Raw genomic sequence first — 25,005 nt, 5'->3', positions numbered from 1 at the left:
TCCGGTCTCCTGCCTGCACGCCCTTCCCCACCGACTTCACCGAGTAGGCGACACCCCCTGTATCGACACACGCGCTACCTTGTATCTTAGTACTACTTAGACACATCTAGATCTTACCTGCACTCTTCCCCATCCACCCATCCATCCCAACCATGAGCTCAGAGAAGACCGCCGTCGCCGCCGGCGTCCCGCCCCCCGTCGCCAAGAAGCCCTACCCCTTCTGGCTCGGAGGTGAGTCACCCAACACTCACAACACACACCGCACGGACAAGAGCTGACAGAGGAAGGTGTCGCTGCATCCATCGCCGGTGCCATCACCCACCCCCTCGACCTGACCAAGGTCCGTCTCCAGGTCACGGGCGAGAAGCACATGATCAATGAGATCAAGAAGACCGTTCAGACTTACGGTGAGTACGCTGTTGTGAGCACCCGCAACGCACGGCCGCACGGAACGCCGCACTGCCCATGTCAAACCGACAGGTGGGCGGCCCAGCCGTGTGCCTGCGCTTCGGCGTTGGAAACGCAGGATGCTCGGGCACGCTAGCAACGAGCGGCTCAGCGGCCCCCGCTGGTTGCTCTGCAGCTTACGTTCTCCCTTGTATTGTAGCTGACATTCAGGCATCCGAGGACTCTACGACGGACTGACGGGAACGCTGCTCCGACAGATGACCTACTCCATGATGCGTTTCGCGGCGTACGACCAGGTCAAGGGCCTGATGCACAAGGGTGAGTCTTCCCAAGCCTTCTCCGCGATCGCGATCAACACGAGGCATGCGGCTCGTGGGCAGCTGCTCGCTTGCAAGCCGCTGCCGCTGCCGGTGCCGCACGCAGCCGCACGCCCTGACCTGAGTCAAAATGGATTCAGCAGGGAGTGCGCCCACCGAGGTCACTCGAGTCACTCCCGGGTGAAGCCGAGCATCCGATGCCGGAGTTCCTTATCACTCGCTTGCGTGCTTGCCCCTGTTGCGGCATTGCGGCTATGGCCTGAGCTTCGCCTGATCGCCCTCGGTCCTGCCCCGCACGGTGCCGGCGGCAATGCGCTCGCCCCACTAAGCTGTCCCATCTAGCATAGCTAACATGCAGAGGCCGGCCCTCCCCCCGCGTGGAAGATGGGCGTCGCCGGCTCCATCGCCGGAGGTATCGCGGGCACGCTCGGCAACCCTGCCGAGCTGATGATGGTGCGCATGCAGGCCGACCGTGCCAAGCCGCCAGCCCAGCGCTACAACTACCGCAACTCGGTCCAGGGTCTGTACCGCATGGCCGTTGACGAGGGTATTGCCTCGTGGTTCCGTGGTGTCGGCCCCAACTCCCTCCGCTCCGTCCTCATGAACGCGTCCCAGCTCGGTGCCTACGACTGGTTCAAGTCCCAGCTCCAGCGCTTCATGCAGGACGGCCCTGCCCTCCACTTCCTCGCCTCGTTCGGTGCCGGTACCTTCGCCACGACTGTCTGCTCGCCCGCCGACGTTCTCAAGTCCCGTATCATGAACGCTTCCAACAACGAGGGCGTCGCCCAGGTCCTCAAGACCGGTCTCGCCAAGGACGGCCCCCTCTTCCTCTTCAAGGGATGGACTCCCGCATGGATCCGTCTTACCCCGACGACCATTCTTATCTGTGAGTATCTGCGCGAAGCGAGCGGAGCAAGCCTAGCATGGCCCCGCTAGCGAGCACGCCACAGCTTGCCCTCCGACGTTATCGAGCTGACATTCAGTCCTCACCCTCGAGCAGCTCAAGGCCGGTGTCGACCGCTACCGCAAGGCCGGCGGCACCCTCCTCTAAGCGCATGCCCGAATCGCCTAAGTCGAGGATCTACCCCCACCCTCACCCTAAATCTCTAGCAAACAACAACAACGACCCCCAGCAAAACTGTAGAAACGGCCTCATTTGGTTTATGGATGATATCCTTATGTGTACGCGGCCCTCGGCGGGTAGGATTGGAGCGGGGGCTGGACTAACCGATGGACTGACGTGTGGGCTGACTAACCGCTGCCCGTTGACTGACTGGGGTGCGACACCATAAGGCCGTAGTAATGGAGACTGACTTGCAGAAGGCCCGGGTGTTTCGAGAACAGCGCGAGCGACGCAGGACACGCAGTGGTGGACAAAGGGAATCAATCGTCAGAAGGCTGTATCTCGCGCCTCCGCACCGCCACGAACGATAGCTTGGCCAGCGGCTCCCCTCGCTGGTTGTTGGGGCGGAACGGTAGGCAGGGAGGGTGGGCGCAGCGTGCGAGTTGGAGTAGAAGTCCGGACAGCCGGGACAAGAGTCGCGCTCTCGCGCTCCGCCATGGAGACAGTTCATCACCGTCTCGACTCTGGTCGTCTGCCTCGTTGAGCTGTGTCGAACAGTGTGAGCAGTGCATACTCTGGCGTGCAGAGCGTGTGGGCTCGCACTCCCCCCGCCCTGCCGTTCCTCTTCGGAGTCACACGAGGGTCTCGCCAGCCATCCGGCCAGACCTGGCAGACATTGAGAGACGGAGGGACTGACGAAGTGTGTGCATCCTCGCACTCCTCGCCGTGTCTTGCCTCGCCTTGCCTCGCCTCGCCTCGCCTCGTCTTGCGGGCCACGTCGACTGTCAGTTCTGGCCGTGTCCGCTTCTGACATTTCGACAGTTCATCATCCCCACTTCACTCACCTTCCCACCACTTCCTACAGCGACTCACCACTTCCTACAGCGACTCGACAAGGGTCGCCAACGTCCATCATCGCCGCCGAGTAAGACTTAGCAGTGAGACCAGCTTCACGCTGTTCCCCGAGCTGACCTCCAGCCAGAGTACACCTCTCGACAAGAAGCAGTGAGACCAGCTTCGCGATGTTCCCCAAGCTGACCTCCAGCCAGCGTACCGCAAGTTGGACCGGTAAGCTGCCATGATTCTGTCCAACAAGCTGACACCCAGGAAGAGGGTACGCTACAGATTCCTTGATCTAGCTAACCCCAGACCAGACTCACAGTGTACGCTGAAAGGGCCGTCCGTGGTCTAGAAGCTAACTCCCAGAGAGTCGAAGGGGTAAGCTGCATTTCCGACTTGCGATAGCTGACCTCTCCAGTGTGCTTTGGTACTCCTCCTGAAGCTGCCAGTTCTGGGACAGAGTGAGCTAAGGAACATCCATTGTGTAGCTGACTCCAGCAGAGTGTACGCTGTGTAGTGCTCAGGGGCATAGCTCATTCCAGCTCTCCCTCTCCCAAGTAAGCTGCGATGTTTGGCATGAGCTGACGAGCAGATAGAGACTGTGCGCTGGTACTCGAGCGCCAAAACACGGGCGACGGGTGAGCTGAGGAGTGTGGTGATAGAAGCTGACAGACAGTCTACGGGTTTGCTGTCGTGGTCGTACCCTTGAAGCTGACTTGCAGAATACGGTGAGCTAGTCGTGCCTCTGATCGAGCTGATTTCAGTCATCTCCTGGTGAACATGTCGTGTAAGCCCTTCTTAAAGTAGATGCCAGCTGAACCCCAGTTCCTCAGCGTGGCGGGACGGGTGAGTTGGCCCCAATACGCCCAGCTGACCGGCAGCGTCCCCTGAAGCATCTGAGGAGGCAGGTACGCTTCTCCGAAGTGCGCTCGAGCCGACTCCAGCGCGGACTGCAGCGCCGATGGACGCCGAAATGGGTGAGACGGGAGAGAAGGGAGAGAAGGGAGAGAAGGGAGAGAAGGGTGAGCTTAGACAGGGTAAGCCTCAAGCTGATTTCCAGTCTCAACGCCTGCTCCCGTTGCCGAGACCGAGGGCGGAGACGCAGACGAGAATGGTACGCTACATGCCCCCATCCCGAGCTGACACCAGACGGTACGCTCCGGAATCCCTTCTCGTATAGCTGACTCCCAGTCGGGGGTGATCGAACTGGTACGCTGCTTGATCGTGCTAGAGCTGACACCAGAGGGTACGCTGTCACGGTTGATTTGGAGCTGAATCCCAGTCCCTGAGATGGGAGTCGGTACAGGCTCTTCGGCATGCGACGCGCTGGGCCAAGTCTCGAGCAAGACGGTGACGAATGGTGAGAGCTATTGACCGCTGCCTCAAGCTGACCCCAGACTCGGAAGGTGCGAGCAGCTACCACTCTCGCCTCAGCTGACGCCCAGGACGTGAGCCCGCCACTTGCGGACTGGAGGCGGACGTAGCCAAGAGTGAGGGAAACGGTACGCCAGGACGAATGGCCTGAAAGCTGATCTCAGTCCCCGCAGACATCAACTGTGAGAGCTTCGACACGCAGAGCAGAAAGCTGATCCCCAGACACCCGCTTCGCGCCCGACGAAGGTGAGAGCTAGCAGCACATGGCGCTCAAGCTCACCCCAGGCTCGACTGCGGACTCCAAGATTGATGGCGGGCGTGACGGTACGAGCTAGCAGAGGATGAAGACGCAAGCTGACCTTCAGTCGTTGCTGAGGGCGTTGGGGACCGTGAGCTTCTCCTGGCGAACCTTCAAGCTTACGCCAGACGACTCTCGGATCGCACCCCGCGAGGTTTCGAAAGGTACGTGCTTCCATTGCGCGACTTTCAGCTCATTCCAGTCGATGTCGGGGTCTACAATGAAGGCGAGATCAACGGCGCCGTGCAAGGCAACTCGGATGGAAGGGAAGAAGGTGAAGCTGCCCGGCCTCTCGCTTCAGCTGACGCCCCAGTCATCGTCGCCACCATCGCCCCTCCTCATTGCCCTCGCGTTGGTCAAGGTGACAGCGGTAAGCTGAGGGGCCAGAAACCCAAGCTGACAGCAGATGGTATGCTGCGTCGACGGAGTTGATAAGCTGAACCCAGTCCCGAAGGATGGAGGTGCCAACTGTGAGCTGAGCCACGGAGATCCGAGCTGACCCCAGCCGCGGGCGGAGACGGTACGAGCTTTATTGCACCGAGAGACAGCTGACCTCAGTCGACCACGACGCGGTTGTGGTCGGCGATATTGGGACCGCAGCATCGACACCAGAGATCAGTAAGCTGTATCCGTTTCTCAGAGCTCACGTCAGACGATCAGGAGGCACTCGCTGGTGGTGGGCTCAGACAATGGTGGAACGAGCTGATTCCAGCCCCAATTGCCTCGGCGGGTGCCACGCCAGCAATCTCGACGGCTTCGGGTAAAGACGGTAAGCTGGGGAGGAAGCTCAAAGCTGACAACAGGCGCGACGGCGAGCGACGTGGTCAACACGAACAAGGAACAACGTATTCGCAGTAAGACCTCTGCGGCGCAGTTGAGCTCATCGCAGACGTCGTGGTGCAGGCGGTCCTCAAGACACCCTCCGGCTCCAGCAGTGGTGAGCAGCTGTGGGGCTCGAACTGGAAGCTGACATAATCAGTCACGAAGGGCAAGAAAGGTGCTGGCCATGCATGCATGTTTAGCTGACCTCCAGGCGTTACAATCCTGCCTAGTCAGCCCGTGGGGAGGAAGCGCAGTAAGCTGCCCTCAGTTCTTCAGCGAGCTCACTCCAGTTTTTGATCTGTACGACTCCCAAGACGACGCTGAAGTATCTCGTGAGCTACTAATGTCCTACCTCTTTCAAGCTGACACCAGTGCCCTCGCCCCAGCAAAACGCAGAAGTGTCCGCCTCGCGGACCACTTCCGCGTACAAGCTGGACCAGGCGGATCAAAGTGAGCCGTCGAACGAGCGCCGTCCCCGTTCCCCGACCAGGAGGGTTATTGCCGCTTCGGCGGTATGGTCAACAGCAGATGAAGGTGAGCTCACATGACATAGCCCAAGCTGACCGCAGGTACGCTACTTAGAGCAAGGCTCAGCTTACCTCAGCGACATCGACTCGCCTTGAAGACGGTACGCTGCCGTAGCATAGGAGGAATAGCTGACTCCAGTGACTCACTCGCCCCTCTCGAGTGCGGACGGTAAGCTGGCAGTAAAGAGGAAGCGTCAGCTGACAAGCAGCGCGCTGGCGGTCGGACATTCTAAGCATATGCGACGAGATCCCTTCGACTCCTCGTCAGTTCCTTGGTCTTCTGCCTGACTGACAGCAGACGACTCTCCTCCCGCCTTACGCCCTCAGTCACGTTCCGACCTCCCATCTCCAGGTCAAGATGGACAGACTGCACAGGATCAGGGTGGGTTCTGCAAGTCCTGCTGTGAGCTGACTAGCAGGCTGGTTGAGTGCTGTGGCCAAGTTCACGTGGTCCGCGACTATCGGCTACGGGCATGACTTCTGCGACGGCGGCTGGATCGTCCTCGTTCTCTTCGTTCTCGCCGAGGCGGCGGTTATCTACGCCGTGCTCAAGTTCGGCGTGGAGTTGGGCTCTGAGGACGGGGCTGGACTGATGGAATGTCAGCTCGAGAGGTCGGCGGCGGCGCAGGAGCTGATCCTCGCCGAGGTCACGTGTGAGCTGTCGCTGCATCTCGCGGAGATGCTCGAGTAAAGCTGTATCAAGTAGAATGCAATGTATGGACTAGCGTATCCCAAAGTAAGGCGGCTGCAGTATGAGTGGGTATGGACAGCATGTGCATAGTTCGGTATGGCTCAACTACTTGGTGTAACTGGGGGGATGCGTTGCGGCGGTCGATGCTCGTCGTTCTAGTCACAGGGGTACTTGGCTGAGGGCTTGCTGATCTGGTGCGCGGACGCGATATGACCCGTGAGGCGCATAGGGACGTCGGGCCCGGTGCCGATTACCTTACCGCGGCGGTTGTAGTACTTCCTCTGCTGCCTCTCGCCCTTGCTGTCCTCCGCTTCCCACTCGGCAGTAGCCTTCGCTTGCTGTGCGGACCTCATGTTCTCAAACTCCTCGGGGGAGCGCTTCATGTGGGAGCGGTCAACATTCCCGCTGCGACACATCATATGCTTTGAGTCGCATTCACCGTGTGCCCACCTGTCACCCCCGTCGTAGATCGTCATGAAGCACATGCCATCCATGCCCACTGCCATCTCGTAACCGTAGCCGAGGGGCGGGACGGTCATGGCGTGCATCATCATGCCTGAAGGTCAGCTCATGACCACCAAAAGGCAGCTGTCGGAAGTGTGATAAGTTAGATGCTCACCGCCGTACGCCTGCCAGAATTCACCCAGGGGCGCGTACCGCGTCAGCAAAGGGACGAGGTTGCACAACCTGGCAAGGACTGCGAAGTACATCCCGTCTCCCTCCTTGTTGCGGCCAGAGTAATCGTGAAGTGCGATCGCGACCGTAGCCAGCTTGCGCCACAGTACGGCCTCCCTGTGGTCAGCTAATTCAAGGCGTCCACTAGCTCACAGCTGTGCGATGCCAGACCCAAAGGCAACCTCAGGAGACATGATGAGTCCACTGGCAGACCATGGCCACAGTCCCAACAGAGCAGAGCAGTATCCGCCCAGCGCCTCGATGGTGGCCTTGTGACCCGCGCGCTTCTGGGCGGCGGTCTTCTCATCAGTCCCATGAGGAATGGTGTCGAAGATCCTGATGTCAGTTCATGACCTGGGTGAAAGCTCGGGAACTCACGCGTCTGCCTTGGCCTTGAGCTTCTTCCCAGACTCAATGGCCTTAGAGAGAGGCACAACATCAAACATGATCTTCCGATTCTCGAGCAGCGCAACAGGGTTGATTCCGTGGTTCAGGGTGGTAGCGGGGAGGAGACCTGTCTTGTGTGCCCACATGTGCAGCTCGTTGATGAGGCGGAGGTTCGATGCGAGGCGTGCACGCTCGGCAAACGGGAGGGCTGTCCTGAGCTTGTCCAGGTCGAACGCGGGCTCTTCCTGCTCGGGCCAGTACTCGCTCAGCGGCTTGAAGTGACTTCAGTCAGCTTCTCGTGCAGGCTCGTTAAGCATATCTCAACGTGCGGCTCACCGGTCGGCTTCATTCTGGTTCTTCTTGATGTACTCGTTCAGCTTACTGGTTTGCCACAGACTCCAGAGCTTCTTGTTCAGCGACAAGTCTTCCTGTTCGAAGTGCGCAGGGGTGAAATCAGCGACAGTGAAGGAGATACTGCTCCCGGCGGTGAAGGCGGTGGAGACGGCATCGAGTGGCTGGTAGTCCCAGCGCTGTGCCAGCTTTGCGAAGGCTGCCTTCTCGGCAGCAGTGAGAGGCTGCTCAGGGTCGGTAGGAGGCATCTTGGTTAGAGCGGTTGGGGCGAGAGGAGGCAGGTGAGGATGATGATGAGAAGAAAGGGATTGAGTCAAGGCGGACTGGATGCGTCTGCCGCAGCGTCTCAGCGCGCAGCGCCCCACTGATGGGAATGGCTGAGGTGGAGGTTTCGGCGTCCTAGTTGCCCCTTGTCACTGGTGGAGGTTGACTACGGGCTGTGTGTCGATCAACGAAGGGCGCCTTGCACACTTCATGCATAGGCTTGCAAACTGGCTGCATGATCTGACCAGATGCCTTCCTCTCTAAGACCCTAGCCTCAACGAGCCTTCTATCATCAGGACTCAGTTTGCTTCCTCCGGACTTCGGCCCATGAAATGACGGGGGAATATCGCCGAATTTCCCATTATCTGGTGCCACTTCACCCAGCGTATCCCAGCGCACGATCCGAATGCAGCGCTTACGAGAACGAATCGCGCAACGGTCGCTTGCACTCACGCTCTTGAGGAAGTGGTGCTATGTACAACGTATGCATGATACACTATAGCTCAATTACCGTTTAATCACAGGGAAACGCAGTGGAGGGCTTGCTGGTCTGGTGTGGAGGCTGCACGACGCCCGTAAAACGCATAGGCTGGCGGGGACCAGACCCAACGACCTTGCCACGTTTGTTGTAGTACTTGATCTCCTCCTCCTCGTTCCCCTTATCCTTCTCGTCGTCTCCGTTGTTCTCCTTCTTGCTCTTCTTCTTTCCCTTCGTCTTGTCGACCTTGTTGTCGTCGCTCTTGCTGTCCGATCCCGAGCCGGAGGCCGCATCGTCCGAGTCGGAGATAGGCTCAATTTTGGCGCCCTGCTTCTCGGGAATCGACTCAGAGAGGCTGCGTGTGCGCATGCCGGCCTTGATGGCCCCTTCAAAGGTGCAGGTCAGATGACGCTCGTCGCACCTGGCGTGCGCCCAGCTGTCGTTCCCGCCGTACATCATGCTGAGCAGGCCGACCTCGAGCCCAGCCGTGACTTCGTACGAGTAGTTGAGTTCCTTGGGCATGAACAGCGCGAGCATCATCATATCTGCTGTCAGCTACAGCAAGGACTGGCCAGAGCTGAATGTCATACACACCACGGTGGCATTCCCAATAAGTGTCAAGCGGACAGTAACGGGTAAGCAGAGGCACGAGGTTGCACGCCCTGGCCAGCACACGGAAGTAGTGTCCCTCGACATTCTTGCTGCGGGGCCTGGATTCGGAGCCGGAGTAGTCACTGAGCGCAATGACTGTGTTCGAGATGTCCTTCCAGAGTTGTGCCTCGCTTAAGTCAGCTGTCTGTGTGTTGTCATAGCTCACAGCTGTGCAAGACCGGAATCGAACGCGACCTCGGGCGTCATGATGAGACCGCTCGCGGTCCAGGGCCACAGACCCATGAGCGCGGAGCAGTATGTCCCGAGAGCCTCGATGGAGGCTGTGTGCTTCGCTTCGCTCTGAGCAGGAGTTCTCTCCTCGCCATCTTCGCGGGAGGGGATTGCATCATTGATTCTGACATCAGCTTCGAATAGCAAGCCAACTAGCTCAGTAGTAGTGCTCACGCATCGGCCTGCGCCTTCAACCTTTTCCCCGCCTCCACCGCGGCGGAGAGTGAGGGCACATCGAACATCGACTTGCGCGTCATGAGGAGAGTGAGGGGGCTGACGCCCTCTGAGAGCACGTTGAATGGCAGCAGACCGGTTGTATGCAGACGCACGTGCAGCTCGTGCATGAGGCGGAGGTTGGAACCAATGCGTGCGCGTTCAGCGGAAGGCATCGCGACCCTGAGCTGCTCGAGGTCGAAGGTGGGCTCCACATCGTCAGCCCATGTCTCACGACGGGACTTGAAGAGGCTGCAGGTTAGCTTGCACCTTGGCGTTTAGCTTCAGCGTGTCCCCATGCAGGGAGAAGGGCGTAATAGCTCTAAGGCCGGAGACGGCGGCCTGTGCGGCTAAGCAAAGGATACTCACCGGTCAGCCTTCTCCTGGTGCTGCTTGATGTATCCATCCAGTTTGTTAGGATCCGTGGGCCACAAGTCCCAGAGCGTCTTGTTCAAGCTGATGTCTTCCTGCTCATAGTGAGCTGAGTCGAACTCGGCGACCTTGATTCCAAGACTGCACCCAGCCGTGAAGGCTTCCGAGATGGAGTCCAGCGACTGGTAGTCCCAGCGCTTCCTCAGCTTCTCGATCGCTTTCTGCTGAGATGGCGTGAGGGGCTTGTCTTCGGGTTCTTGGGTGGGCATGTTTGAGGTTGGGGTGAGGGAGGAGAAGAAGGAGGTTGACAATGATGTGAAGGCCAAAGGAGGTGGAGGCGAGCTGCATACAGCCCCGGTGGAGGTTGTCACACCAGAGGGGCGGATCATCGACGGGCGCCTCGTGAGTGTGCATAGGCTTGCAACGAGTGGTTGTGGCCCCAAGGTTGTGCGGGATTGGAATATTGGAAGAATCCATCCATGCACGCCAGTCTCCCGAGGGTCGAGGGGCAACCCTTCCGAGCTGCTGCACTTCCGTGGGCAAGCAATTTTGCTGAATTTCTATCGCATCGGTGCCACTTGGACCCTGACAGTCCCCGAGCGACACGGTCATGCAAGGCAAGCGCTGTATGGGTCTATTTGGTACATTCTCTTAGCAGATACGGGATTATATGAGTCTTGTTAATTCTATGTGATCTTGCTACATTGCACGAGAGTGCTTAAACGCTCAAGCGGCGACGACCGGACCTTCACGAACCGGCATCTTCTCCTGGCGATACCAGAGTCCGAAGACGATGCCGCAGAACAGGGTGTAGGCCGAAGTGAAGAGGAAGCCGTTCTTGCTTCCGGTCCAGTCGAGGGGTCCGTCGCCCGTGTCGAGCAGACCAGTCTGGATAGCGATACCGACGACGCCTCCGATCTGGAACACGACGTTGGCGAAAGAGCCGCCGACTCCAGCAAACTCGAGCGGGAAGGCTTGAATGATGAGTGTGTTGGCCGAGATGAAGATGATCATGCCGCCGGCGGTGCCGATGATCTCGCCGGGGAAGATGAAGCGCCAGTAGTCCTTGCCGTGACCGCCGTTGGAGAAAGCAAGAAGCATGGAGCCGGTGAATGCCAGCGCAGCAGAGACGGGGATGATGTAGCGCGGGCGGAGGAAGAGGGCTGGGATAGCCTGCGTGACGCCGCCGACAATGAGCGCAGTGATGCCCATTGGGAGAAGCTTGACAGCGGACAGGATCGCGCTGTCATGAAGCGCCTCCTGGAACCAGGTGGCGACGCGGAGCTGGAATGTGGCGAACCAGAGGAAGCAGCAGGTGGCAAGCAGCATGAGCGGGAAGATGTTGGGGAAGTGCCAGAGGTCGTGCGGCAGAAGCGAGTAGCCGCGGGGAAGGCGCTGCTCCCAGAACAGGAAGATGGGGAGCATGACGAGCGAGATGACGAAGGGAGCGATGAAAATCGCGCTACCCCATCCATCGACGACGGCCTGTGTCATGGCCAAGATGAAGAGGACGAGGATCATGAGCAGCTGGAAGACACCGATGAGGTCCATGCGCTTCCACTTCTCGGTGATGGCAAGGTCTTCAGCCACGGCGGGAGCGTGGGGCATGAGGAACCAGGCGAAGACGGAGAAGGGGATGACGAGGATGGCGATGAAGCGGAAGTACCACCGCCAGCTGGCAAGGAGGAACACGCCGGCGAGAAGGAGGGCAATCGTGTTGGCAAGGGCGGCCGAGAGAGAGAATAGCGCAATCTTCTTAGCCTGCTCCAGAGGGTCGGGGTACATCTGGATGATCATGTTGATGGCGCTCGGGATAGTAAGGACCGCGAGCAGCGCCGAGATGGCACGCAGAACGAAGAACGCGTACTGGTTGTTCATGAACGAGATGACCAGGTAGAAGATGCCCATACCGAGGAAGCCGACGGAGTAGATCTGGTTTGGCGGGTAGAGGTCCGCGAGCCGACCAGCGAAGAGGAGAGTGGCAGCAAAGGCGAGGGAGTACGTTCCAAGAACCCAGGCGTAGTCCGCATACCTGACACCGAGGTCGACCGCAATCGGCTCCGTCATCAAGAAAGTGGCACTAACACCCGCCGCATCAATGAACATGGCAAGACACTACAGTCAGCGGGGCCCAGGAGAGAGGCGAAGGCGTGTACTCACGAATCCGAAGAGGAGGACATTCTTGCGTGCGGGGCCCATCTCCGAGAGCACGTTGCTCTTCGGGGGCTGGGCGCCTTCGAGGTCCTTTTCCAGATTGCCGTTCTGCTCTTCGCCGGGCGTGTGGGTAGTTTGAGACTCGGAGATGCTCTTCTTGTCACCATCGAGTGCCGGCAGGTCAGCGACCGTGGGCGAGGTTGACATGATAGCTTCCTTCTCGATCGAGGTGATCGAGCCGCGGACGGTGGCGGACTCAGGAGGCGAGAGTGCCGCTGGGGTGTGGTCGTTCGAAGACATGCTGGAGGGAGCGAGGTGGGGGTGAGTGGGGAGGAATAGCTCGCTGCTGCCTGCTTTTGTACGTGCCAAAGACGTCGAGGGCGAGCGAGACGGACACGACAGTGTCCGTGGTATGCAAGCACGTCCAGCAAGCCCGCTGGCCATCCCCCGCGACGATCCGCACAGTGCGTCCTCACAGAGGCATGTTGGGTGTTGCCCAGAGTCTCGGCGTTCGACTCCGACCGAGGGACCGACAGCCGACGTGCTTACCCATCAACTCGATCCAACATTCCGGACCCGATCGCCCCAGGCATAGGTGACACCCTGGATTCTGGAACGCGGAGCATAGTTGCAGCGCGCTATTCGCAGTAGCGCAGTTGCCTATTTTCAGTAGCTGACGCTGGGCAGATCAGTGGGTGGAGTAAGCTGGCGTAAGCTGGCGTCATGTCTCGGCCCTGCTGTGGAAGGCAGCAGTTGGGCCGCAAAGTGTGTGGGAGTCTCACGAGGAAGTGCATAGATTTCTGGGACCGAGGCCGAGCACAAATCTCCTAAATGCGCAGCGCAAGTGTCCATGTTTGGATCTGGTAGCTCCAGGCAACATGCGTTTGCGGTGCAGCTTTTGCCCAAAGTGGAGCTCAGGTCTGGGGCGAGCAGTGAGCCATGTTTTGCTGCCGAGACATGCACTGACGATGACAGCACTGAAGGGAACGGCGGTGGAGGGCGTGAGAGCCGTGAATGGCGTGGAAGGCGTGGAGAGCGAGGAGGTGGAGAGTGTGGAGGATGGTGAGAATCGTGACCGACGGCCTCGACTCGACCGACGGGTCCGCACAGTGCCGCCGGGCTCAACAGCAGAGGCTCAGTCAGCGGCGCTGGTGGCGCAGTAACGGATCCGGAGCACGTGTTTTGTTTGGCTGACGAAACCCAATTCTGCTGACTGATCAAGTCCGATCAACTCTGCATCACCTTGCATCACTGCCGACGGGCTTGACGTGCTGCTGGTAGATCTAGAAGTGTCGACGATCATCGGCGGAGCTCGGCGCAGACTGCGGAGAGGTGGGAGGAGGAAGAGGCCAGGTCACGTGTCCATATCAGAACGCCGAAGATCGGCCTCCACCGGAACTTGCCGAGCTTATCTGGTGCTTCCAAACAACACCACCGTTGGTTACGACGTTCCAGCCCTCGCCTCCGGGAACTTCGTACCTCTACAGCTCCACCCCATCCTCGACAGAACAGAGAGTCCGCCCCGGAATCCGCAGCGGAGAGTGTTCCCCGGGCCTCTCGGCAACCACATACCCCGAGCCCTGCAGCTCGCACCCGACCCTGATCCCGCCCCTCTCCGCCCTCCAACCTTCTCTCTCCCGACAAATCATCGCCGCTCGACGATGCCGCAACGCTTCGGACTGTAGATAGCCTGGGAAGCAAAAGAACTGCCCCACACGGGCTCGAACCGTGGACCTCGGAGTTAAATGTTACTGAACGTAACAGCTCCACGCGCTAGCCAACTGAGCCATAGGGCATTGGACGATTATAGCCCGTGAGCAGAGGTCAAGAGGGGACAGTTCGAACTCCGGATTGCGGGGATGTCTCGGGTTGAAGGGTTGACCCAGAAGATGGAGTGTCAAAGACGACGAAGCCGGTTGGTGTGAGTGACAATGTAAAGGTTGAAGCAAGCTGGCCGGCAGTGATGCCGAAGCCATGGCGGAATGCCGATGCCCTGGGCGATGCGCGGAGGCGCTCACCGTTGCTGCTGAGGCGAGAGTCGTGAGTCAGCTCAGCTCTTGAGTGGGTTCCGATTGTTATACACAGAATACATGGTTTACAACATGGTCTACTGCACAATGAATGTTACGAAGAGAGCTTACACGAAGTTGACGCAACCGCGGATGCTGTACTCCTCCTTGGGCCCAAACTTCTTCCGCCCCTTCTTGTCATAGGTCCATTCACTCTCTCCCTTGCTCTCGTCTCCCTCGCTTTCTCCATCACTGTCCTTAGCCTCTGCCAAGCGGCACTCCTCCAGGAGCTGCTCCTTACGCGTCACGCGCTCATCCCTCAACTTGACGATGCTGGCGACAGACTCCAACCTGGTTTCCTGGCTGTAGCCAATTCCCATACAGCCTCTGTGGCTAGCATCGCAATCGGCATGAGCCCATGCGTTAGGAGTCAGGCCAGCTCCAGTTGAGCAGCGAACGCTCAGAATGAGAGCCTCCATCAACTCGGGGACCCAGAGCTCTTGGAGCGTCGAAATCATGAGCGGAAACACGGAGATGTCTGTTGTCAGTTATCAAAGGTCCAGATCTGCCTGAATACACACGATGAATAGCCTGCTGCAGAACGCCGAATGGGACGTAACGGGTGTGGATTGGAATGAAGTTGGCAAGACGCCCGAGGATGACAAAGTAGTATCCCTCCGTGTCCTCGTAGGGCGTGCCATTTGGAAGCCTCCCGCTCTCGCGCTTTGCGTGGCCTTTGAGGAAGAAGCACGCGTACGAGATGTCAAGCCACAGTTGACTCTCCCTGAAGTCAGCTCGTCCCGCTGATCGCGCACCGTAAGCTCACAGCTGGGCGATACCGGTACCGAAGGCGACGTCGGGGGTCATGAGCAAGCCGCTGGCTGTCCACGGCCAGAGAGCAAACAGCGCACTGCACTGTTTGCCAATACCAGCACCGAAGAGGGCGAGGACGTCCTCGTTCTCGTAGTCGTGATCCACCTTGAGAAGGTCATGGGCTTTCGCCACCAGGCTGTCGTGGTCAGCGAAGAGCACATGGTCTACTTACATGTCACCTTCCTTCTTGATCTTCTTCGCAGTGTCGACCGCCTTGCTCAACGGAGCGACGTCGAGCATCATCTGGCGAGTTTGCAGCAGGCTCATGGGGGAAACACCGTCCGCGAGTGTGTCGAACTGAAGCCAACCTGCCCCGTTGAGACGCACGTGCAGCTCCTGGATGAGGCGCACCATCGAAGCGATGCGGAAGCGTTCGGCGTGGGGCAGAACAGCCGGGAGGCGCGTCTGGTCGAACCAGCCCGGTTCACTAGGATCCTTCTCTCCGTCAAACGTGAGTCTTAGGTCAGCTAAGGCTTTAAGGGCGTGGTAGCTTGGACTGATCAGAGTGCCCCAGTACCAAACTTACTCGTCTCGCTTCGCCTCCTGATGGGCGAGCACCTTCTTGTACCCGTCAGGCGGAGCGACAGGCCACAGACTCCAGAGCGTCTTGTTTAGGCTGGTGTCGTCTTGGTTGTAGTGCGCCTCGGTAAAATCAGCGATAGGGAAGGTGTGCGAACATCCGGCGGTGAACGGAGAGTACAAGCGCTGTGGAGCGTATCGGAAGTCCTTACGGAGATGCGCGAGGGACTCTGCTTCGCGCTCCTGTTGCCGTCTGGTGCGGGGAGGTTGAGGAGTCGGCATGTGGTGGAGTGAAGTTTGGGAGATGAAGAATGGAGTGATGCCGAGTTAAGCTGCCTGAGATGCGTGCACAGAGGTGAGCAGGTGAGTGGACCGGGCGTCGCGTGATCCCGTGCCGCAGTCGATCGCCACTGATCGACGTGCCTTGGGTGTTGGATAGGGTTTGCCACCTCATCCTCTGTTGCGACTACATCGCTCGTGGATGGGCATGCAGCTCTGAATGACAGATTCCGAAGATGCACAACCTCTACCTATCTACAATGCTCTGCGGGCTCACAGAAACTCGACGCTACCATCGGGGAGATAGAAGGCTTTGCGCTTGTCGGCGGTCTTGGGTCCATACGTCTTCTTCCCTTCCTTGTCATAACTCCATCTCCCTTTCACCTCCGACTTTGCCTTCAGACTCTCGTAGTAAGAGCTGCTCTCCTCAGCCAGCAGGTCAGAGTTCGCTTCACGCTCTTCGTTCAACTTGGTCACCCTGTCCCCGGCACCCAGCTTTTCGTGCAGACTGAAACCAATGCCGAGACATCCTTTGTGCTTTGTATCGCAACTACCGTGGGCCCACGCGTCGGGAGCGTTGGCGGCACCGGGGATACAGAGATCGTTGAGCCTGTCGCCATCTTGCAGCTCGCTCAGCCACTGATCAGACTTGAACTGGCTGAAAACCAGGCCGTTGAGCGAGGCACCTGGCGTCAGTTCTCCATTGCCAGCTAATCTGCGTGGCAGGTGCTCACAGCCAAGGGCGCGGTGGAGAGTCTTGTAGGGCACGTAGCGCGTGTGCACGGGAATGAGGTTTGCGAGACGCCCATACATGGCAAACACGAAGGTGGCGTTGAAAGTGTCGTCGCCAGCTTTGCAGTCGGGACCGATGCGGAATTGGCGGTAACATGTAAGGCCGATATCCCACCAAAGCTCGTTTTCACTGTTGTTAGCCAGAGGGCATGGCTTGAAAAGCTCACAGCTCAGCGATTCCAGATGAGAAGGCAACTTCAGGAGACATGATGAGGCCGCTCGCGGTCCAGGGCCAAAGGGCGAGGAGCGCCGAGCAGTACTTCCCGACGGCGGCACCGGCGAGCTCATTGACCTCAGCGCTAAAGTGCTGGGCAGCCATTTGCATCACGGTTTCGAGGTCCCCATACTGGAGCATGGTCGCTTTGGCCATCATATGCTCCAAACTCCTGGGGCCACCGTTCTGAATTCTCCCCGCTTTGGCGTTGAGGCTGGTGTAAGCTTGGCGCATTCCTCAGCACTCACACGTCGCCCTCCTTTTTGAAACGCCTGGCAGATTCGATGGCCCTGTCAAGGGGCGGAACGTCGAGCAGAGTCTGGCGCGTCTTCAAGAGTATGTAGGGCGACTGACCGTCGACAAGCGTGCCGTACTCGAGCCGACCAACGGTGTTCAAGGCCGCGTGCAGCGACCCAATGAGCCGCACCATTGTCGCCATCCTGACGCGCTCTGCTTGAGGCAGACCCGCCCTCAGCTTATCCTTGTCGAAGCTTCCGTTTTTGGAGACGGCGGGAAGGCGTCTGGTATCAGCTCCGACAAGAATCAGAACTAACTCGTCGCGCTTCTCTTCGGCGTCCTTGAGCACATCTTCGAGCTCCTCGGGGGACGAGATGGGCCACAGACTCCAGAGTGTTTCGTTCAGAGAGGTGTCTTCCTGCGCATAATGGGCTGGCCCAAACGCTGCCGCGGTGAAGGCCTGGTCGCTGCCCGCCGTGAAGGGGGTTGTGAGGGGATGAGGTGCGGTGTGCCAGTCTTTGGCCACTTTCTCGTTGGCCCTGGCCTCGCTGTCGCTAGGCGGCATGATGGGTGGCGAGGGGGTGATGAAAAAAGCACAAAGTGAGAGGAGCTGATTAGGCGCATTGTGTGCGACGTTGTGTGCGACGTGAGAAGCTTCCCGGCTCGCTGATCACGTCCAGCGATCGAGCGCCCCTCGCGTGCCGCAGTCGATCGCCACTCCTGCGTGCCTCCGCCCATGACGACGCTCACCTCACCCACCTGTACTCCTCAAACCAGCTTTCAGTCTGCACAATGCACAGCGTAACATGTCGTCTACTCTACAGTCTCAATGCTATATCCACCACACAGCTCACACGGCCTGCACGCATCCGCCGACGCCGTAATCAAGGTCAGGGCCAGGCTTCTTCTTGCCCATCTTGTCATAGTGGCACAGCTCCTTCGTCTCCTGTTTCTCGTCATTGCCGTCGGAAAGGAGCTCCCAGCGGCTCTCATCCAGCAGCTGCTTTTCACGAGCACTGCGGTTCATGCCCGCCTTGGCGAGCTTGAGGAAGGCCGCGGCCTTCTCGAGCATGCTGAAGCCGACGCCGACGCAGCCCTTGTGGTGGGTGGTGCAGGATGCGTGCGCCCAGGCGTTGGGCGAGACGCCCGCGCCGGTGGAGCAGCGCAGAGTCAGCGAGGTGCCCGAGTCGCTTTCGCTCGCCCAGACCTCGGACATGCTTTCGAACATGCGCCCGAAGACGGAGGCGGCTGGTGTCAGCTCCCAACGAAGAATAAAAGAGCATGGATGGCGGTGCCTGCGGTACTCACTGATGAGGGCGCGGTGGAGGATGCCATAGGGCACGTAGGGCGTGTGGATGGGGACGCGGTTGGCCAGACGCGCCATGAGGAGGAAGTACGCCCCGTCCGTGTCCTCGAACGCCATGCCGTTACGCACCGTGCGGCTGGGGCGCTTCTCGTGGTTGGACAGGAGGATGCAGCACTCGCCGATGCTGAACCAGAGCTCGCTCTCGCTGGTGTCAGCTGATCATCTTGGTATTCGAGCTTACACCTGCGCGATGCCGGAGCCGAATGCAAGGCCGCCAGACATGACGAGGCCGCTCGCCGTCCAGGGCCACAGGGCAAACAGGGCGCCGCAGAACTTGCCCGCCGCGGCGCCGGCGAGCTTGTTGATCTCGGGCGAAAAGGTGCCGGCGCCACCCTTCTTCTCTCCAAGAGCCTTATTAGCCTTGGCGAGGAGGCTGGTGTTAGCTTGAACAGCTGAAGTCAGCTCACATATCACCTTCCTTTTGGATCCTCTGCGCCGCCTCAACGGCAGCAGCGAGCGGAGCCACATCATGCATCTCCTTGCGGTAGTAGAGGAGGTGCATTGGCGAGAGACCGTCGGCGAGTGTGTCGTACTGGAGCCAACCGACGGCATTCAGGCGCACGTGCAGCTCGTCAATCACGCGGAGGTTGGATGCAATGCGGGCGCGTTCAGCGAAGGGCAGAGCAGCCTTGAGCTTGCTGGCGTTGAAGCCGCCTTCCTTGGTCGGGTCCTGGATGGTGCTGGGCGGGAGGAGTCTGCTGTCAGCTATGCGCAACTCGCCGCAGCTCACTGGTTGCGCTTCGCCTCGGCCTGACGGAGTACGCGCACATACCCGTCAGGCGGGGAGACAGGCCACAAGTCCCAGAGAACCTTGTTCAAGCTGATGTCTTCCTGCTTGTAGTGCGCGTCGGTGAAAGTGGCAACGGGGAAGACATGCTCACTGCCGGCGGTGAAGGGGGTGAGGAGAGGCTGAGGGGCGCAGCGCCAGTCTTCTTGGATCTGGCCCATCGCCTTGCGCTCTTTGTTGCTGAGAACCATGATGGAGGAGTGGTGCGAAGGAGAGTGATGTTGAGAGTGGAGATGAAGGGAAGTGAAGTTGACTGGACTGTTGACCGCGCGCGGTTTGGCCGCAGCTCGCCGATCACGTCGTGATCGCCACTCTATCCGATTCGCGCCAAACATTGTCTCCCATCGTGCAATGTACCTCTTCCGTCTTCTTCTGGCATCAGCTCTGACTGTGTGAGGAATTTGTGAAGACTTCACAGCATGAATTGGCATGAGCTATCTACAGCGACTTTGCCTTTTCCATCGAGATCTTGACTATTTGCACAGCTCACTCCTGCTCCGCCGCCTTCTCCTTCCCCTTAACCTTGACCCCGTTAAACTCTCCCTTCTTAATCCTGCCCTTCATAGCCTCGAACAGCTTGGTATCAGCATCCTTGACGAAGCTCTGGCTCGAGTCAGGCAGGATGAGTTCGCGCCCCTCCATCTCGGCAATGTACGTGCTACCGGCGGCGAAGCAGGTCGTGTGCCCCTGCTGACATCCCCAGTGGGCCCAGTGCTCTGCCGCGCCGGTGGGCACTGCCTTGAGGACGGCCTGGGCGTGCTTGTGCGCCTCGGGCGTGTCGATCTTCGCGGCCGCCATGCGCGTGGACAGCACGAATGTCTCGGTGATGTCCCCGCTCAGGCCGGCCAGGATCGACATCACGACGAGCGCGTCGCAGGGAGAGGGCAGGTCTTCGGCACGGGGGCGCTTCCAGCCCTGCGGGACTTGGAACATGACATAGGCGTCCATGTAGCCTGGTGTGAGCGGGGGCCGGGGAGCAGAGGAGAGGGGTGAGCCAACAGGGCCTGGCTGTATGACGTCTGCTAGAGATAGTCTTCGGACAGCAGGGAACAGTAAACACAGCGGCAAAAAAGGATTGAACCCGGTAATAGAGTGGAACGCTGAGGACGACTCACGATAGTAACACTTGCTGAGCAGCTTGTGGCTCGTGTAGCGCGCCTGGAGCACCGCATCAGCGCAGTAAGCGCCGAGCACGCCCCAGCGCCACACGGGGCTGCCGTTGCCGATCCGAATGCACATGGCGGCGGCGTTGGACCAGAGGGCTTCCTCGCTGGTCGTCAGCTGCGTCGACTTCACGTAAGCTCACAGCTGCGCGACGCCGAGCCCAAACGCGTCCTCGGCGTTCCAGAGCAGAGCGGTCGCCGTCCAGGGGTACATCTCGACGAGCGCGGTGGCGTACTGCAGCAGCGCGTCGAGGGGTTTCTTCTTGGACCTGGAGCGAGCGTCAGCTGACGGTGACACAGAATGGGCAGCAGACTCACAGCTTGTTCGCCTTCTCTTTGATCCCCTCGATACGCTTGACCTTAACGCCGAGCGGCTCGATTTCGCCCTTCGCCTTCCGCCCCTGCAGGAGGTAGCGGGGCATGACCTTACCCGCCTCTTTGGGGCGGTAGACGCCGCGCGTAGCGAGCTCGAAGAAGACCCAGTACAGCGTGCTGAGCTTTGCGGCTTCGCGCGCACGTTCGTGGATGGGGATCGCCTTGGTCAGTTTGTCACTGGGATAAGGGCCGACGCCCTTGCCGAGGAGACTGGGGTTAGCTGTCGCTGGAAGAATTGTTAGCTGGTGGATGCCCAACTTACGACTCGACTTCCTTGTATCCCTTTGACGAGATTTCGTCGAGCTCCTCCCACCCCTTCTCGACGGGGAAGAGGCCCCAGATCTTGCCGTTCAGACTCTTGTCCTTCTGCTCCCACTGGGGTTTCTTGACGCCGAGACGGTCGGGGAGCGCAATGTCCCCGCCCGCCGTGCCGGGGCTGTACACCGACTTGTCCTTGATGCGGTAGATGGTGTCGAAGAAGCCGGGAAAGGCCATTTTGTCTGCTCTCCTTGATGTTGGGAGAAGGATGGAGCAGATGAGAAAGCGAGGTGCGAGTCGAAAGGAGGGTGAGTCAACCGTGTGCACCCCCGTTGCCATGTGCTGTGAGTGCCCACTGATCCTGTGCCCGTCTCAAAGTGCGACAAGTGACTACGCCTAGTGCGCCCTTTTCTCTTGGCCTGCTCGGTTTCGCTCACCTCACTCTCAGTGTAATATCACAGGATGTCACATGCGTATGAACGTACAACTATGCCTCCATGGGCTTTTACTACTATACGAGAACGTATCGAAACGAGAGTCTATTTGCTGTCGATGAAGGTCCGCGCTGCTGGTTAGCTCAACGTGAAGGATCGACTAGCTCACTATCATGCAGGAGCCAGTCGGTGCTCTTGCCGCGGAATCCCGTCATCATGCTGGTCACGACGTCGAAATGAGCGAGCTTGTACTGCTTGATGGTGACGCCCATGTCGAGCCCGTTCAGCAGGTCCGCGAGCCAGATGCCCTGCCACACCGGTACAATCGTGTCATTAACACTGGGGTCAGCTGACGACCTACTTTATGAAGCTTACCCATGGATGATGAGAGCCTTCTCCGGGAGACAGTCTGCCTCCACGATGTGCCGCGCCGCGAAGAGAATGTGCCCGAGCGAGTGCTTCATACAGCGTGTCTGGGACGAGCCGAGCGCACGCCTCAGCGGAGACACATGCTCGACCCAGCACTTGCTCTCGTGACGGACCTGCTTGATGATGTCGGCGATCGGTGAGAGCATGATGACACCACGGATGGGCGGGAGGTCTGCCTCGGGAGCGTACACGCGCAAGCTCTTCAACCCGTTCGGGATCTCGCGCTGCTGTCCCGCGAAGTGGCTCCACTGGCTCGCCGCGTTCAGGATCTCGAGTCTGTCGCGCGAGTGCACAACCGCTGCTTGCGAGATCGTGTACAGCGCCAGGTGCGCACCGAGACCGTGGCCCATTAGGTGGATGTTGCCCGGATCACCGCCGTAGTTCGCAATCTCCTTGCGCACCCACGAGAGAGCGTGCCGCACGTCGCCTACCATGTCCTCCACCGTGCCGTCGGGGTACGTCGTGATGTCGGGAATGACGCAGACTGAAGTCAGCTACCGACGTGCTTCGTCAAGCTTACCGTAGCCCTGCTGGGCGAGCTTGTTCCCGAGCAGCCAGAACATCCACTTCTGTGGCTTGATCGGACCCATGGTTCCAACATCGTACACGAGCATGACGACCGGGCTCAGGTTCGGGTCGCCGTTGATCGGAGAACCGGGGGCGAGGTCACCCCACGTTCCGGGCGGGAACTCGCCGTCGACTTGGCTGCCGACGTCGACATCGGGGAGCGTTGTGACAGACGAAACGCGCGAGATGGGCGGGCTGCTCTGTGGCCGCGGGCTGGGTGCCGGGCGCGAATGGGCAAGGAAGACATCGAGCTTGCACCTCGGCTTGTGGTGGTACGAGATGTTGCGCCTAGTGTGTCAGCTTCGGCGGTCGCAGATTCCAAGCCTTCTCAGCACTTACCGTATGTTCTCGAGCACGGCGGCAGGCGGGTATGTCTTGGACGACGCGCGCCAGAGTGCAATCGCAGTCTGCACGGACGCGAGCACGAAGCGCGGCACTGTGGTAGCGACGAACCAGACATAGTTGACCACCGCAACGAGGAGTCCGAGGTGTCTCGCTGTCTTGGTCAGTTTCACTTTCAGTTCTACCCACGGCGCGTGCAATTTGGTCTGCTGCAGCCACAGACTCAAGATAGCTCAGGTGCGTGCTCAGGTGACAGGTACGCGGCTCACGAGGGTCCGCAGACCGGGTCGTGCGGGCCGGGTGCAGCCCGAGCAGCCTGAGTGCAGCCCGAGTTTGCCGTAACACTGATTCCCAGAGAAATCCCTAACTCACCAGGGGAAAGGGGCAGAAATATGCTGCCCGAGTGCTTGGGCGCATCGGTCTGGGCGAGCAGGAGATAAGCCGCAAAGGGGAGGGCGTGTGCGAGGACTGTTTGTCCGGATAAGTGCGTGGGGGGATGGTGGGTTCGAATTGCGTTTTGAGCATGCAGCGATTCCAGAACATAAACGGGACAGAGGAAGCGTGACGCATGAACAAACAGCGAGCAGCGAGCGAACGCAATAGTGCAAGGACGAAAAGTGCGTTCGGAGATTGTCATGCGGGGGCGCAGTTGCAGAAGCACGATGTCAGTATGGGTTCGCAGAGCAAGGCATCCAGCTTCGCTGGCTGGCGCTTGACTCACGAAGCAGGCTGCCTATCAAGCTTGGGATGGCGACAACATTGATGACGGGGACTGTATGTTAGCTGAACGAACGACTTCCAGCTTGTAGACGAGGAGCGCAGACTGGTAAAGCAGGCCATGAAGCTTCCTTCCTCGTCGAGTTACTCACCGAGACAGAGCACGATCCAGAGCAGGCTGGCGGCGGACGCTGTGGCGATAACGGCGCCGCAAGCCGTCAGCGCAAGGTACAGAGCGACCATGCTGCTTGTGCTCGAGATGCTCAGCGAGCAGGAGAGTAGTTGGGAGTGACGAGTGACGAGTGCAGTAGGGGTGTGTGTGTGGGTGTGAATGTCGAGTTATCAAGCGGTTCGCGGCTGGAACAAATAGTGTGCTAGGTCTGCTGGATCGGGTGCGATGCGTCGCCACTGCCGCACTCCCTAGCCCTGGTCGCTCCTAGTGCAGGCGATGGGCGGACGGGCGATGCGCAGAGAGCCGCAGGCCGCACGAGCGTGCGAGCAGCCGCGCAACTGCTGAAGCAGCCGGTTCGAACGTAAGAGACCGGTTCCTTCATTCTGCTTCCCACGCTATGTCGGGCGAGTCGAGGCGAGGTCTGGTCTGGCGATGGTCGAGGTACGGAAGGAACGAGGGGCACCGTTCCAGGCGGCCAGGCGCGCCATTTAGGACAGATGGCCCAGGCACGCCCTCAATCGAGGCACGCGATATCCTTCGACCTGAGCGCCTATTCCCTCCCTCCCTAATTCACCCTTGGGTCACTCTCAGGTATGCGGTGAGTTGCTTGGCACGCACCGAGTGTCTACGTCGCACCTGTATCTCGCGGTGCGGCGTGCGGTGACACAGCTACACAGCCAAATGTGCGGCAAGGCGTGCGACTCGTCCCGATCATAACAAAGTGAATGCATAAATTACAAGGTGCAAGAAGGCCATTCGGGTGACACGGGGGTCGGGAGGCGCTGCAGGCGGCGGCTGAGGCGGCAGTGGCGGGGAACCAGAGCAAACGGAATAACAAGAAATCAGGAAAGTGGAGGAGTGTCACAGGTCATCAAGTATGTGGGAGCGAGAATTTCTAGGTCTAGGCAACAAGACAAAGCTACGAGTGCCCCGTCTCGAAAGCTACGAGGCTCGAAGCTTTGAATAGCACAGTCGTGAAAGTGAAGAGAGAGAGGATCGGTTATCATCAAAGACCGTACGGCAGCGGCAGGCCCTTAATAGCCGGGTGCGCATGAAACAGCTGTTTGCGAACTGCGAGCTGAGCCTGACGCTGCATGTCGTAACGTCGTCGCGATGTCGACGAGTGTGGGTTAGAGCACAGCGAGGGCGAGCGGGAGCAGACCAACAGCGACAGCCACGCCGAGCATGCTCATCGACGCGCCTGTCGTGGTCGCCGCGCCGAGGACGGTCGAGCGGTTGTTCGAAACGGAGACAACCTGCCGTCAGCACTGATGTCACACCACCTGTGTCCGCGGCTGAACAGAAACGGAAGCGGTTCCTACACCGTTCCTTCATTACGGAGCATTCTGGGTCTTC

General features: G+C 59.4%; 10 protein-coding genes and 1 non-coding gene across 11 annotated transcripts; 3 read left to right on the top strand and 8 right to left on the bottom strand.

Annotated features, from left to right (window-relative positions):
• Positions 1-152: 152 nt before the first annotated feature.
• A1Q1_04660 (uncharacterized protein) lies at positions 153-3,917 on the top strand (the record flags this gene model as incomplete). Its single annotated transcript, XM_014322898.1, has 14 exons — positions 153-231; positions 288-407; positions 619-726; positions 1,084-1,611; positions 1,662-1,907; positions 2,611-2,713; positions 2,767-2,793; positions 2,838-2,902; positions 2,951-3,006; positions 3,047-3,089; positions 3,146-3,185; positions 3,366-3,415; positions 3,510-3,780; positions 3,860-3,917. 14 exons carry the CDS (start codon positions 153-155, stop codon positions 3,915-3,917), a joined length of 1,794 nt encoding a protein of 597 aa, XP_014178373.1.
• Positions 3,918-4,265: 348 nt separating this feature from the next.
• A1Q1_04659 (uncharacterized protein) lies at positions 4,266-6,340 on the top strand (the record flags this gene model as incomplete). The annotated part of the gene is made up of 10 exons (XM_014322897.1): positions 4,266-4,326; positions 4,368-4,670; positions 4,941-5,069; positions 5,175-5,237; positions 5,280-5,297; positions 5,353-5,454; positions 5,574-5,656; positions 5,705-5,750; positions 5,945-6,031; positions 6,069-6,340. 10 exons carry the CDS (start codon positions 4,266-4,268, stop codon positions 6,338-6,340), a joined length of 1,164 nt encoding a protein of 387 aa, XP_014178372.1.
• Positions 6,341-6,495: 155 nt separating this feature from the next.
• Positions 6,496-8,001, bottom strand: A1Q1_04658 (uncharacterized protein; the record flags this gene model as incomplete). Its single annotated transcript, XM_014322896.1, has 6 exons — positions 6,496-6,745; positions 6,791-6,896; positions 6,960-7,132; positions 7,187-7,351; positions 7,394-7,684; positions 7,739-8,001. The coding sequence occupies 6 exons, from the start codon at positions 7,999-8,001 to the stop codon at positions 6,496-6,498; spliced, it is 1,248 nt and encodes a 415-aa protein (XP_014178371.1).
• A 530-nt stretch (positions 8,002-8,531) lies between these two features.
• Positions 8,532-10,231, bottom strand: A1Q1_04657 (uncharacterized protein; the record flags this gene model as incomplete). Its single annotated transcript, XM_014322895.1, has 5 exons — positions 8,532-9,043; positions 9,090-9,229; positions 9,313-9,501; positions 9,552-9,842; positions 9,960-10,231. 5 exons carry the CDS (start codon positions 10,229-10,231, stop codon positions 8,532-8,534), a joined length of 1,404 nt encoding a protein of 467 aa, XP_014178370.1.
• A 457-nt stretch (positions 10,232-10,688) lies between these two features.
• A1Q1_04656 (efflux protein EncT) lies at positions 10,689-12,416 on the bottom strand (the record flags this gene model as incomplete). The annotated part of the gene is made up of 2 exons (XM_014322894.1): positions 10,689-12,077; positions 12,123-12,416. 2 exons carry the CDS (start codon positions 12,414-12,416, stop codon positions 10,689-10,691), a joined length of 1,683 nt encoding a protein of 560 aa, XP_014178369.1.
• Positions 12,417-13,822: 1,406 nt separating this feature from the next.
• On the bottom strand, positions 13,823-13,912 carry A1Q1_t489. Its single transcript has one exon. It is a non-coding gene; the product is annotated as a tRNA-Asn (tRNA).
• Positions 13,913-13,940: 28 nt separating this feature from the next.
• A1Q1_04655 (uncharacterized protein) lies at positions 13,941-15,799 on the bottom strand (the record flags this gene model as incomplete). Its single annotated transcript, XM_014322893.1, has 6 exons — positions 13,941-14,142; positions 14,258-14,663; positions 14,707-14,903; positions 14,952-15,120; positions 15,178-15,455; positions 15,525-15,799. The coding sequence occupies 6 exons, from the start codon at positions 15,797-15,799 to the stop codon at positions 13,941-13,943; spliced, it is 1,527 nt and encodes a 508-aa protein (XP_014178368.1).
• A 270-nt stretch (positions 15,800-16,069) lies between these two features.
• Positions 16,070-17,604, bottom strand: A1Q1_04654 (uncharacterized protein; the record flags this gene model as incomplete). Its single annotated transcript, XM_014322892.1, has 3 exons — positions 16,070-16,718; positions 16,756-16,974; positions 17,051-17,604. The coding sequence occupies 3 exons, from the start codon at positions 17,602-17,604 to the stop codon at positions 16,070-16,072; spliced, it is 1,422 nt and encodes a 473-aa protein (XP_014178367.1).
• Positions 17,605-17,868: 264 nt separating this feature from the next.
• A1Q1_04653 (uncharacterized protein) lies at positions 17,869-18,564 on the top strand (the record flags this gene model as incomplete). The annotated part of the gene is made up of 1 exon (XM_014322891.1): positions 17,869-18,564. One exon carries the CDS (start codon positions 17,869-17,871, stop codon positions 18,562-18,564), a length of 696 nt encoding a protein of 231 aa, XP_014178366.1.
• A 244-nt stretch (positions 18,565-18,808) lies between these two features.
• On the bottom strand, positions 18,809-21,225 carry A1Q1_04652 (uncharacterized protein; the record flags this gene model as incomplete). Its single annotated transcript, XM_014322890.1, has 7 exons — positions 18,809-19,085; positions 19,136-19,558; positions 19,683-20,200; positions 20,308-20,350; positions 20,499-20,624; positions 20,674-20,940; positions 20,993-21,225. 7 exons carry the CDS (start codon positions 21,223-21,225, stop codon positions 18,809-18,811), a joined length of 1,887 nt encoding a protein of 628 aa, XP_014178365.1.
• Positions 21,226-21,565: 340 nt separating this feature from the next.
• On the bottom strand, positions 21,566-23,720 carry A1Q1_04651 (uncharacterized protein; the record flags this gene model as incomplete). Its single annotated transcript, XM_014322889.1, has 7 exons — positions 21,566-21,730; positions 21,784-21,831; positions 21,965-22,278; positions 22,354-22,706; positions 22,758-22,982; positions 23,030-23,228; positions 23,630-23,720. 7 exons carry the CDS (start codon positions 23,718-23,720, stop codon positions 21,566-21,568), a joined length of 1,395 nt encoding a protein of 464 aa, XP_014178364.1.
• Positions 23,721-25,005: the final 1,285 nt, after the last annotated feature.

Source organism: Trichosporon asahii, assembly GCF_000293215.1.
Source record: "Trichosporon asahii var. asahii CBS 2479 unplaced genomic scaffold scaffold00070, whole genome shotgun sequence".
Classification (NCBI taxonomy): domain Eukaryota; kingdom Fungi; phylum Basidiomycota; class Tremellomycetes; order Trichosporonales; family Trichosporonaceae; genus Trichosporon; species Trichosporon asahii.
This window is presented reverse-complemented; position numbering and strand designations above follow the sequence as displayed.